The sequence below is a fragment of the Leopardus geoffroyi genome, chromosome B1, assembly GCF_018350155.1.
Source record: "Leopardus geoffroyi isolate Oge1 chromosome B1, O.geoffroyi_Oge1_pat1.0, whole genome shotgun sequence".
Classification (NCBI taxonomy): domain Eukaryota; kingdom Metazoa; phylum Chordata; class Mammalia; order Carnivora; family Felidae; genus Leopardus; species Leopardus geoffroyi.
The window spans coordinates 130,066,858-130,081,001 of record NC_059327.1 but is presented as its reverse complement, the minus strand read 5'-3'; the positions used below and the strand labels follow the sequence as shown (position 1 = coordinate 130,081,001).

General features: G+C 35.2%; 1 protein-coding gene across 4 annotated transcripts in view; it reads left to right on the top strand.

The window, feature by feature from the left end:
• Positions 1 to 14,144, top strand: part of CCSER1 (coiled-coil serine rich protein 1) — a 1,315,617-nt gene that overhangs the window by 666,840 nt on the left and 634,633 nt on the right. For all 4 annotated transcript variants that reach the window (XM_045472859.1, XM_045472868.1, XM_045472871.1 and 1 more), the window contains exon 9: positions 12,477 to 12,554. In XM_045472859.1, the coding sequence (XP_045328815.1) occupies positions 12,477 to 12,554 (78 nt within the window). The remainder of the gene's footprint in view (positions 1 to 12,476; positions 12,555 to 14,144) is intronic.

Genomic DNA, 14,144 nt, shown 5'->3' with positions numbered 1-14,144 from the left:
AGACCTATAATCATCTGATGCCAATATATATGCCTCTTGCTCACTAGGTTCTAGTCACACTGTACTTTTTCCAGTTTCTCAGAAAAAAGGCCTGTGTTCCCGCCTCCTCCCCCAGTTCCCCAGCTTTGTCCCATCTCTTTCTGAAACAGTCTTCTGCTTGCTGCCTGGACGTGTCCTTGTCCCATAGATTTAACCTTAAGAGCCATGTCTTCAATAAGACCCACTGTGTCACCACATACAATTAAAGGGCATCCTGCATGTTATTCTCTGTCTCAACAGCTCAGTGCTTCCCTTTATATCACTTAATATTTGTAACCTTAGGCTTATTGGAAACCTATCTCCCCTATGAACTATAAGCTGTGAAACAGCAAGGAAACAATATCTGCCTTACCACTTCCTCTGTAAGAAGAGCATTGTGTTTGAGAGAGGCTGCACCCTTTGTGCCCCCTGCACAGTTGTGTCTCATTCAGAAGCTGGGTTCTACAATGGCTCACAGTAACCAACTGGCAAAAGTGTTCATAGGAATTGCTTTATTTGTAAATGATTTTATTTATATTTTATTATATTTTATATATATAAAATAATGAATATATCTTAAAATAAAATTTTATTGTATTTGTAATGACAAAGAGCAAAGTCATAGTTTAATTTGTGTAGTTAAATGTACTATAATTACTGGTGGATGAATTAATACCCTATAGATACTCTTTAAATACTTGGAATCAATTAATAAATTATACGTACTCATTAAATATTTAGAATCAGTTAAGTCCAGCTTTAAATGCCTTTGCCTATCATTTCTGCTTAAAAGATGAATAAACAGACATCCAAAGCCACTAAATAATTCCTCCAGTCACATATAATCCTTCCAGATTCTGCTACATTAGATTTTGCAGTTTAGATAATACATCTGTAGGATTATATTTTATTTGTTTTAATTTTTTACCTTTGCTTTGAATGTGCTGAAGGAAATCTGAAGGATAATGCATTTTCTGGTGTTGAGAATGTCTTGAGTTTGCCGGTAAAGTTTGATCTGTGTCTACAATTTGTCTGGTGAGGTTTGATTCATGACATCCACTGTTTTCTAGCTGATTGTTGACCTGTAATGCTGTGCTGATTCTGCAAGTCTTTAGTGATCTTCTTCTTGTCTCCCTTATGCTTGTGTTTCCTGGATGCTGTCATCAGCATATTGTTGTTAATGAACAACTGCCTTGAAGACTTTTATGTCACTTCTCAGTTTAAAAAAATTCTATATACATTAAAATTAAATCAATACCATAAAATAAAATGCTCATAGTCCCCTAAAGCAAATCTTTTCTTCAAAACAGGAATCCTGTTTTTAAACCCTAATGGTAAAGTGGGAAGGGTATTCTATCCTGACCTTCTGAGTAAAAATATTGAGCAAGAAAAAGCTAGAACAGTCTTTTCCATACTTTCATGGTGTCAATCTTAATGTTGCTGGCGGATTCCTGTGTTTAGTGATGAAGGGCTTGCTTTTTTTGTTCTTTGTTTTTCTTTGTTTTTAATAGGAACAATATTCAAGGTTGAATTAAGGTTCTGTGGTTCTAAAGTCAACACTATCAGGACTTTGCTAGAACTTCCCAGTAACTACATCGAAAGTCCATTTTTCCAAATTGATTCTGTGTGTGTGTGTGTGTGTGTGTGTGTGTGTGTGTTGGAGGCTTAAAAATTGCAACAAGAAACATCCTTGTTTGTCCTCCTGAATTCAGAACTAATTGCAAAATGGAGGATTCAGAGAAATTGACTTATAATGCAGTATAAATCAGGATTGAAATGCAGCCATATAAGCTTCCAGTACATTCTTATCTGAACTGAAGTGACCCCCTGGAGTTGCTGACACAAATGGGAAAATTGCAGACCTCTGTCACAGGGCAGGAGTCTGTAAGCTTAAGTCTAGACAAGCTGAAATTTCATCTTGTGGACTGGCCATGCCAGTAAGAAGGAGAAAATGTTTATTTATTCCAAGATCACCCACCAGTTTATAGATGAAGAGGAGTGAGTGAGAGGTGGGACTTCCACTAGAAGTCCCCTTCTGCAAATATGGACCAAGGGGAATGGAGGGTCCCCTAACAAATAGAAGATGTGTGTTATAGACCAGGATGTTGTTAATAAGGGAACGTTTGGGACTTAATACATCAAAAAATTCTCCTGGGCCTTATTTCCTGTAGTAGACAGTTCTCTGTTCATTATTTTTTCTCCTAATTATCTTCACTGAAAGAATCAGTTTATTAATTTCTCACTCAAACTATAAAATTCAGGCAAGAATGAGGATAGAGTACATAAGCTTTTCTTGAAAAAAAGTTTAGGGGCACCTGGGTGGCTCAGTCAGTTGAGCATTCAACTCTTGGTCTGGCTTGGGCCATGGTCTCACAGTTCGTGAGTTCGAACCCCACATCAGTGTACTATCAGTACAGAGCCTGCTTGAGATTCTCTCTCTCTCTCCCTCTCTCTCTGCCCCTACCTCTCTCTCTCTCTCTCTCTCTCTCTCTCTCTCTCTCTCAAAATAAACATTTTTTTTTAAATTCTAATCTATTCTTGAAAATATTTCTCACTTGATGTTATAGCATCAAATCCCTCGACAAATTTTAGGATTTATGCCATTTCTTTAATACTCACTTTTGTGTCTCTGTTTCCTTTCTTCTCCTTTTCTTTTGAACAGCCTAGAATTACCAGAATAACCCCTTAGTTCATATATCACTTCCAAGCTGTCCCTACTTAAATTTATATACCACCCAAATGCCAGAAATTTTACTGGATTTGTCATGTCACTAATATTAAATGCCCTATAGCAAATGTTTCTGCAGTATGTCAGCTTTGCCAGCTGGTCTGTGATGAATCCTCTCAAACCTCATGTATCATTTCTCCTTCTCCTACTTCATTTATTCAAAAAAGTATCCAGTACCTAGAATGTGCCAAAAACTACAGTAGGCTGTATGGAGTCAATATGACTCTAAGTAGACATGACCCTTGCTGTAAGGAATTTACGTGGTAGTGTAGAAGACAGACAAACTATAGACAAATACCAAATAAAAGAAATAATTGACAGTTTTAAATGAGACATTTAGTGAAAAGATTAAAAGAGAACCACCTGGAGATGGGAATCTGTTTTAAAGATTATATCTGTAAAGCAATAACACTTAATATGAAGAACATTCCAGATGGAGGAAACATTATGGTAAAAGTTCAAGTGCAAAAATCTCAGTCCACTGAAGCAACTGCAAGAATATAATTATGAGTCATTTTTTAAATGTTTATATATTTATTTATTTATTTATTTATTTATTTATTTATTTATTTATTTATTTTGAGGTGGGGGAGGGGCAGAGAGGGGGAAAGAGAGAGAATCCCAAGCAGACTCTGCACGATCTTGCAAACCTCTAAATCATGACCTGAGCCAAAACCAAAAGTTGGACACTTAACCGACTGAGCAACCTAGGCACCCGGAGTATGAGTCATTTTTGCAAGGCGAAAGCTGATATGAGATAAAGTTAGCATAATAAGGGCCAGGAGGGGCTGGAGCTGTACATCATGATAAAGGTTTACTTTTTATTATATAGACCAGAACTGTTCAATAGTAATATAAAACAAGTAGCAAATCATAGTCATTTATGAAATTTAATATTTAAAATACTTTTATTTTAGTGGGGAGGTGCAGAGGGATAGAGAGAGAGAATCTTAATCAGACATCATGCTCAGAGCAGACCCTGACACGAGGCTCAATCCCATGAACCTTGGATCATGACCTGAGCAGAAACCAAGAGTCAGACACTCAACAGACTGAGCCACCCTCAAATGCATTTTATTTAACTTAATGCCCTCCAATGCCCTCAAATACATTTTATTTAACTTAATATATCCAAAAAAAGTATCATTTAAGTTGTAATAAATAGAAAATTATCCATGAGATATTTTATTAATTTTGTTTTTGTATTCAGTCTTCAAACTCTGGTGTGTATTTTACACTTACTGCACATCTCAATTTGGACCACCCACATTTCAGGTGCTCATTTGCCACATGTGTCCAGTGGCTACCATATTGGGATAGGATATTAAGTTTTAAACAGAGTGATGCGATCCAAGTTACATTAGCAAGTTACTTTGGAATGGAGAAAGTATGGGTGAAGACAGGAATACCAGTCAGGAGGCTGTCATAGTTTCCTTTGGCTGCTGTAACAAAGTATGAGAGATTGGTCAACTTGAAATAACAGAAATTTATTTTCTCTCTGTTTTGGAGACTGGAAGTCTGGAATCAAGGTGCCAGGAAGACCATGTTCCCTCTGAAAGCTCTAAGGAAGGATCTTTCATTGCCTCTTCTAGCCCCTGGTGGTTGTTGGCAGTCCTTGTTGTTGCTTGACTTACAGATGCATCATCCCTCTAATCCCTGCTTCTCTCTTCATATGGCCTTCCGTATATCTGTGTCGCTGTGTCCCAATATCCCTCCTCTTGTAAGGGCACCACTCATATTGTATTTATGACTCACCCTAAAATCTCATTGTAACTTGATTGCATCTTCAGAGATCCTATTTCCAAATAAGGTCACACTCAAAAGTTCCAGGTAGACGTGAATTTTGGGGGACACTATTCAACCCAGTACAGACGCTAATGGAATAAAAGAGAGTGGTAGCTTATGCACACTGGGCACACATCTATGCTCCATCTCCCTGCTTGTCCCTAGGTAGTGGACCCAGAGTAGTGATCATAGATATAAAAAGAAGAAATGGTTGTGAAATATATTTCAGAAATGTATTTAGCAGATATCTTGAATGTGGAGGGAGACCAAGCTCAAGTAATCTGGGTGACAGTCCTCAAACTTCTCTCATGACTTTCGTGATCAGTCACTAAATGTCTACTATTTTTAACCCAGGACATTTGTATTCCTAGCTTCTAAAGGCATCTAACTCAAAGACATTTCCTTCAAGTTCCTCTTTATGAGGACTTAATTAGCTCCACTTTACTGAGAAGAGTATTAAACTAGAAGTAATGGATTAGCCTGTCAAATGCAAAAATAAATGAAATATATATTTGTTTAATATACCATTAATGAAACTATACTGGCATTTATATATATTACAGTATGCTCTCTGAAAAGAAGATCTGAATACCAGAAGAGTATTCTTAGAACAATTCTTGTTGGGAAAAAAAAAAATCCATATGCTTTACATCTAGAATAGTGAATATAGTTATCTGGGTACAAGTATCTCCAGTAATTTCTATCTTGAAAGATATAAATTCCCAATTTACATTTTTGTTCTTATCTTTTTCTTAAATGACGTAGCTGAAACTCTGAAATCTGGGTGTATTTTCAGTTTGTATAATGTGTTATGGATAATGAGCTCCATAAATTTATAATATGCTGTGTAACGGTATGTAATCTTCTTGAGAAAAAAATAATCTCCAATGCAGTGTCATAGTGGGTTGTTGAGGATGTCAAACAGTTTAATAGTTTAGGTATCATAAAAGTGAATGAATATAAATATGTTATTGAGATGTTTGTTTTATTGATTTACCAGGCATATCCTCCTTCTGTTTGACTGTATATTTTGGCCTATTTTAAAAAATATATAAATTTAAAATAACCGCCCTGTCCCTTTGCCCTTTTCTGCAACTTTTTCAGACTTTTTAATTGTTTTTTTCACTGGTGTGGTGATAAACAAAAAAACAAAAAAACAAAGAATCAGTAACAAGTCAGCTGCTAACATTTGTGAGAGTCAGGGCAAGAACATAAAATGGGGGGTGGGGGGGCTCACAAAATGTAAGTCAAAATGTTAAAATTCTAAATTTGGATTTTAAAATGATAAAGTAAAACATGTTCTGTCCTTCTATCTTGACAAACATACTTTGCTAATGACTTGGAAAGCCATGTTCCAATTATAACCTTTTTGGACTCCATAGCATTCTGTGCAGCACCTTGCCATTAGGGGGAGTCAGCCCCGCCTCTAGCTTAACCTACAACCTTTCTACCTAGGGTTCTGTCCCTCCAAGCCTTATGAACATATGTGTGATCAACCCACTGAACACCCAAGCTCTACACCAAATAGCTATCCTGTGGCCACACCTTGGGAGACCCTCAGGAGGACCTGGTCATGTTCAGAACCAGGCAGTGAATTCTAGGGTTCTGGAGTATGGTAAGAAGGGAAAATATGGGCTGTGATTAGGAAGGAAAAATTTGACCTGTGATTGTGGCACTTACCTTATCACCACAGAATACCCTCCTGATGGGCAGAAACATGATAAGAAGACAACCAGAACAGGGTACTCTAATGAAAATATTTCTTACCTAATTTGAAGGACTATGTTGACCAATAGAGCTATTTAAGTATATAGCTAATACTAATACCTCTTTTTTTAACCTCCAGTATCTGTTGGTGAAATTGGATATGAGTACATAGGGACTCTTTGTGTTATTCTCCCTTTCTGTTATATGTTAACAATTTTTAATAACAAAAAGTAAGAAAATAATATTAATAGATTTTAATGCTGTCTTGATGGTTCCAAGAAATTGTATGTTCTGTGTGAGGAGGTTTGATTTGCTTGGTCACTGCTATGCTTGTTTCTAATTCTACTGATGTCTTCAGTGGAATGCTCTCATTAAAGGTGGGTGAAAATAATCAATGTGATCTCCTTAACATAGCCTTTGCATTTCTGAGCTCATCTTTGGACTTGGCATTATTAAGCCATCTCAATGATTTTCCCTTTAGTTTTTTTTTTCCTTATGTTGATTTAAATATTGTATTACTGACATTGAAGTCCATTATAAGATGATGTTCAAATTCTTTTTGATCTACCTAATTTCTAGTTTAAACGGGACTCAGAGCACTTTGTGAATTTTCTTGTGTTGAATTACATTGTCTTTCAATTTAAAGGTTAACTTTTCTCCACGTACCTGACAGCCTTAATTGGTAGAGCATGCGACTCTTGATCTTGGAGTCATGAGTTCAAGCCCCATGTTAGGTGAAGTTGGCTTTTCTCCTCATTTCAATACTATTTCTCTTTTCATAACCTTAACTTGTAGATCCATGATTTAGGATCTAAAGTCAGGAGTATACTATTTTAAGTGGCCATTATGTCCTTTTTTAAATTATTATTTTATTATTTTTAACATAATCCTTTTTCCAACACAAATCTATTCTTCACAGTACTTTTTTTTTGAAAATTTTGGATAATAACACAGATGCTTTTGTGTTTCTCCCTTTAACCTTATTGTATATGTTCGTGTAGATTCAAAAGCTGCATGTAGGCCCTCATGTTCTTTTTTTTTAAATTCATTTTCTTTTATTTTGAATTCATAAAAGTCTGTGTAGTCAATTAAGCTTATAATTTAAAACACAAACATACACAAAAGCACACACCCCAGAAATGACTCTAACAGCTTTAGCATAATTATTTCTAGATTATTCTGCTTGAACTGATTGATAATATCATTGCTATCAAAAGGATTTCATGCCATTTCAACATTTAGTTTTTATTTCAGTTTTGCTTTTGCACATTTTGTTTCCAATTTTGTTATAACTTACTATATTAACTTTATCATATAATTCCTAATTCATACTTCAAAATGCATTTCTGGTTTTGCATATTTATAGTATGGGGTTTCTATGGAATTACAGCTTTTGTAGGAAAAACTGTTAATTCCTAAGCAATCTCAAATCACAACAAAGAAAAATGACTCAGTAGAGTCTGTAAGACCATATACACAGGGCAAACATAAAAAACAGTTTATTACCATACTAGATGTTTCGCAACTATACATTTGGTATGTGATACGCAATCTGTGAACAGCAATACTGCTTGTAGGGTTTTTCAGCATAGGAATATCTTTATAGAAAGGACAAGGTTTTGGAGACAAGTAGGGGAAGTTTTCATTTTGGCGGTTCCACTTACTAGCTTGTGTGACCTTCAGCAACTGATTTCAGTTTACTATGCATCAATTTCCTGTTTAAAAAATACTCTTAATATGAGATAAAATTATTTGGAATCTAAGCACACATATGTTTTATTGATCTTGCATGAAGAAAAAAAAAACAAGGGTGTGTTTTGTTAAGGAGTATTGATACTGTTATTACTTGGAATGGAAAACATAAAGACAAATTGATATTTTGTCAACTGTATAGATTTATTTAGAAACTTTATCTTCCAGGAGTTGAGTTGTTTCAATTCTCTATCCCTCTGGGAGAGTTTAGAAGAAGAAATTACAGTGTTTACTTACATAGGAAAATGCCAAAGAAGAGCCACATTAAATCACACGTGTAAATGAATTCTGTACTCTCTGGCAGACTCCCTTTACCACTCTAGTCTTCTACCTCACTGTTGTCCCTTTCATAGTCTACCCTTAGACAAACTCGAACTAGTAGCTGTTTATGTACATCTTTGGCACGGTCTCTCTGACTTCTAAATATTTGCAAACGTTTTGCCTAAGAGAGGACCCTCATCTCTTCTACTCCAAGTTGGCTAATAATTATTCATTTTTCTGGTCTTAGCTGGGGTGTCAGTAGCTTCTCCATTTCAAGTATTTAACTGTCTTATATGTTGCTTCTACAGTGCATAAGTGTGCACCCCCACCCCCTCCAGATCTCTCCAGACATCTCTATAGTTCTTTTATTTTATATTTTGAATACTAATTGCTTTTGATATCTCTGTCTTCCACAGTGGAAATTTCATTATTAAAGAGGCTATACATTTTTAAAAATTTTTTAATGTTTATTTATTTTTGAGAGAGAGACAGACAGAGACAGAGGAAGGGGGAGACACAGAAACCCAAGCAGGTCCCAGGCTCTGAGCTGTGAGCACGGACCTGACTTGGGGCTCAAACCCATGAACTGCAAGATCATGACCTGAGCTGAAGTCTGACACTTAGTCAACTGAGCCACCCAGGTGCCCCAGAAAATGCCATACTTTTTTTTAATGTTTATTTATTTTTGAGAGACAGAGTGTGAGTGGAGGGGTGGGGGCAGAGAGAGAGGGAGACACAGAATCTAAAGCAGGCTCCAAGCTCTGAGCTGTTAGCACAGAGCGTGATGCAGGGCTCAAACTCATGAACTGTGAGACCTTGACCTGAACCAAAGTCAGACGCCTAACCCACTGAGCCACCCAGGCATCCCATAAGCTATACATTTTTTCTAGTACTTTCTTAAGTTGTGGGGCGCCTGGGTGGCTCAGTAGGTTGAGCGGCTGACTTTGGCTCGGGTCATGATCTCACGGTTTGTGAATTCAAGCCCCGCATCGGGCTCTGTGCTGACCGCTCAGAACCTGGAGCCTGCTTCGGATTCTGTGTCTCCCTCTCTCTCTGCCCCTCCCCTGCTCATGCTTTGACTCTCTCTCTCTGTCAAAATAAATAAACATTTAAAAAATTATACTTCTTTAAGTTGAGATGTGATTTTTTTTTTTATTTGAGTTTAGTTGACACACAATGTTACATTAGTTTCAGGTGTAAAACTTAGTTATTTGACAAGTTCATACATCATGGGGCTATACATTCTTTTTTTCTTTATGTTCCATGTACCATGAGCAATACCCATAATATGCATTTAATAAAAATTATAGTTGAATGAAGGAGTATAAATACATTTGCATCATGAAGGTGAAATGTCTATTTCTCTATACCAAAATCAATAATTTATTATTTTTTTTTTAATTTTTTTTTTCCAACGTTTATTTATTTTTGGGACAGAGGGAGACAGAGCATGAACAGGGGAGGGGCAGAGAGAGAGGGAGACACAGAATCGGAAACAGGCTCCAGGCTCTGAGGCATCAGCCCAGAGCCCGACGCGGGGCTCGAACTCACGGACCGCGAGATCGTGACCTGGCTGAAGTCGGACGCTTAACCGACTGCGCCACCCAGGCGCCCCCCAAAATCAATAATTTAAATAAAATCTTTTATTATATCAAATCAGTGTGAAATTAAAAATACATGATGATGCTTTATTTCTATTCCACTGACATATATATATTTTATGTTAATACATATTTATTTTTTTATATAAATAAAATTCAGCAATCTCACCATCTGGTAATAGCCATTTTTGTGGTATATTTTCTATTTGATTGTAATACTCTTTTTATCTCATGTTAAATTTATCATTCATAAATATCCATCAGTCTTGCAGAAATGCAAAAGCCCCATGGAGAATTATCTGCCCATAGCTGTCGAGACTTTATTTAATTTTGAAATTTTATATTATAGAAATTGATTATAAACTTTCATATGTTTTCTTCCTACTATTACACTAAACAAAATGTTTAATCTTTAAGTGTGCACACCTAAGTATGTTAGAAACTTATAATTTATCCTCCCCATTTGAATATAGTGTACAAGTGCATAGATAAAAAATAATTCAAATATGACATATTTGTTGTGAAAATGCCGTCAAAAGGAAGTGGCAGTGAATTGCATTAGAAATGTCTGTTTTAATGTCCGAAAATAACTATTCTTGATGTAGAGATTGTTTGTTTTGCTTTGATTAGGCTATTGGTTATGAAAATTGTTGAATATTTTTGAAAATTCACGAACTGAATGTTCTAAGTGTTACAACTCAGAGCAATGAACCAGAGTTTACCAATACTTCTCGCTCCTCTCTTCAGGATGGGAGGCCTTGAGAATAGAATTGTGAGGAAAGCATAATGGAAGGATTTGCTCTCTATTCTTCCTTGCTTTTTGCATCAATGCATAGTCTCTAATTCATGTGCAAATGTTTGTATGTCTGGAAATTTATAACAAAACTTGCTTTTCCAATACTTATTACTCCAGCCTATTTCAAAACCAGATAACATTTTCTGAACAGCCCTTCAATGATAGCAAACATTATTGCTTCCTCTGCTTATTACTACTTCTCCCTGCTCTTTTTCCTCAGCCCAATAGAAGTCTAAATAAACACAACTTGTTACTTTTCCTTTTAAATTTAGTTTGGAAAAATGTGGCCACATTTTCAGTTATCCTTTTCAAACAGTTAAAATCTTACCTCACTTGCAAGACATCTTTCTGAATTACCTAATCTCCATTTCATTTTGGTCTGAAAAGCAGCACTAGAAGTTTTGTGATAGGGAAGTTAGAAGTGAAACAATTCAAATAAAAATGTTTATGTAAATTATGTATGTGTCTTGTTATATAACTGATTACTTGCAAATCTGAGGCAGAATTAAGGGAAAGAGAGAGGGGTTGGGCAGGGAAAGGAAATGGAAAGGAAGGGGAGGATAGAGGAGGGGAAGGTAGGAAAACAATCTTCTTAGTGATTTGTGATGACCACCATCCCTTTCTGGGAAAAAAAAAAAAAAAAAAAAAAAAAAGATGAATTCAATCAGTTTATATCCTTAAGCTATTATGCAACTTTTATTGAGCATTCAAAGAAAAGAAAAGAAATTATCCTTTAGAGCAAGTTAAAGCAAAAACAACCTAGCAGAATCACATAAACTTATTTGGAAAATTTGTCAAGTTATTATGCTTTCTACAGGGTGCCTGTGGATGGCTCAGTTGGTTAAGTGTGCGACTCTTGATTTCGGCTCAGGTCATGATCTCACAACTGTGAGATCGAGCCCCACATCCAGTTCTGGGCTGACAGCACAGAGCCTGATTGGGATTCTCTGTTTCCCTCTGCCCCTCTACTGCTTGTTCTCTCTGTCTCCCTTTGTCTCTCTCAAAATAAATAAACTTCAAAAAAACGTATTACGCTTTCTAAATTTTATTGTTCTCATTAAAAATGGGTGATAATAATAGCAAAAATCCCAAGATGAGGTTTGATCATATAAGTACAGCACTTTCATATGTCTCAGGCATGCAGTAAACACATTACATAACTATGCTCAAGATCCTTTTTTAAGTGACACATCTAGAAATGAGAAAAGAAGTCCCCAACCAGAAGCTCAGTCAAATTAGTAGACCAGAATAAGTGCATTTGCATTTGAGATATGAAATCCCAAACTTCCTTCATGTATTACTTCCCTTACTTATTTATAACAGGATTAGTTTAGTGTCACATCTTATATAGATTCCCAAATGTGTTGATTTCAGAAAGAGAGAATTAAGAAGGAAAAAACCTTGAAATTAAAAAGAAACTAAATGGAATCCACTGAGTAGTAGTATGTTTTGGATTTTAAATGGAAATACTCTGAACTAGATCAATAAAATCCTATCAATTTAATTTACAAAAAAATCCAGCCAATAAGAAACATAATACAATGCATTTGGTCTTGGATTTAAGCAATCCTGGCTCTCTAGTCTTCAACTGAGTGTCTATCTCAGTGGTTCCTGTACTAAAAGATGCCAAAGGTGGAGGACTTATGACCTGAGAATTAAAGTTATGAATATTTAAGCTGTTATGCAAAGCACCAACAGAGCAAAGTATGCATGCAGATAATCATGAATTGTACACTAATCAAATTTTAATAAGTGGGGAATATTATTGTAGAAGCACATGACTTACCAAAAATATGTTTCTTTTCTTTTCTTTTTTTTCATTTTGCAGGAAAAAGTCCAGCATTTACAGAAGGCTTTTGCTTCAAGAGTAGATAAATCCACACAGACTGAACTTCTAGGCTATGATGTAAGTAGCTATATAAAACCATTTTTATCTTCTTTATTGGTATTCAGACCTCCACAGCTTATTTACCTCTGTAGCTGCTGTGTCCATGCATTGATTTAATAGGATTTAGTGGCTCACCATTCATCTTTTTCTCTTAAATAATCCCCAAATACCTTCTGGAACTGAAAAAGATAATTACAGGCACCGACTAGCATACCAATGTCTTCTTATTTTTTTTTAAACTAACATCTCTAATATAGTCTTTTGAATTAGTAAATTTGCAGACATGTGGAAGATACATACTAGAATGCAAGAACAATTTATCTTTAAGAAAGTACTAATTTATTTGTTAACAGTTTAATAAAGTTATGTTCACAATCACCATGGGCCGGGCACATCATTTTTACATTCTGGTATGTGAAAAGAAACACAACTTTGTAGAGAAATTTACTATTTCTAAATAGTAAGCTAAAATACTATTTTAGCTTTTTAGCTCCAATGCAGGCTACAGAAAGTAATTTAATTGAATGTTAGCATTTTTTTCTTACTGTGAAGTACTTGAATTGTCAAAATAGGATTATAAAACGTGTTGATACAAGATTGCTTCTAGTAACACTGGATGATTTTGGATAACTTAGATTTACATTCCTATCTTTTCTTAAATGAAGCTATAAAGTTTTCACTTTGCCTAAGTTCATGACTTTAAACTTCCTTTTGATGAACATATAAAGAATTATCTTCTTTTTCCTGTATCTAACATTTGTAAGACCTCTCTCTTCTATTTAAAAAAAAATGATATTGGGGCGCCTGGGTGGCGCAGTCGGTTAAGCGTCCGACTTCAGCCAGGTCACGATCTCGCGGTCCGTGAGTTCGAGCCCCGCGTCGGGCTCTGGGCTGATGGCTCAGAGCCTGGAGCCTGCTTCCATTCTGTGTCTCCCTCTCTCTCTGCCCCTCCCCCGTTCATGCTCTGTGTCTCTCTGTCCCAAAAATAAATAAAAAAACGTTGAAAAAAAAAAATTTAAAAAAAAATGATATTATTTTTAGCACTTTATTGACAAGTAAAATTAGAACAGAATTAATTTTAAGTTGTTTGATGAAAGTCTTTAATGATAAAATTTAAGTTTATCCTCATGTCCTATTATATTAAATAACATAAATATGAATGGTACTTTTGTGTTGCCTTGCAAATTATATTGATATATTTAACATAAAGCGACTTGTGTCTATTAGGAAATAAACTAAAGTTTTGAATTGCACTGCAGGTTGTTTTCCGCTATTTATATATGTTATTTTTTAATTAAAAAAAACATTAAAAGCTATGCTTTTCTTTTGAATTTTTCTGTTACATTCATTTTAAGATATGTTTATTATAGAACCCTAAATATTTTAGATATCAGTATTATGACTACACTTCTTGCTTAAATACCAATGTTATATATTATTTAAGTGATGTGAATATTTAATTTTTTAAAGTAGAAATGATTTCTAAGTTCAAAGAGGATTTAAGCCACAAGCATTTTTAATGTTTATCTCTTTTGAAGGAGGTTTTTTTTTTTTTTTCCCGTTTAAAGTTTTTTGATGTGTATTATTTATGTATCAATACCTAGGATA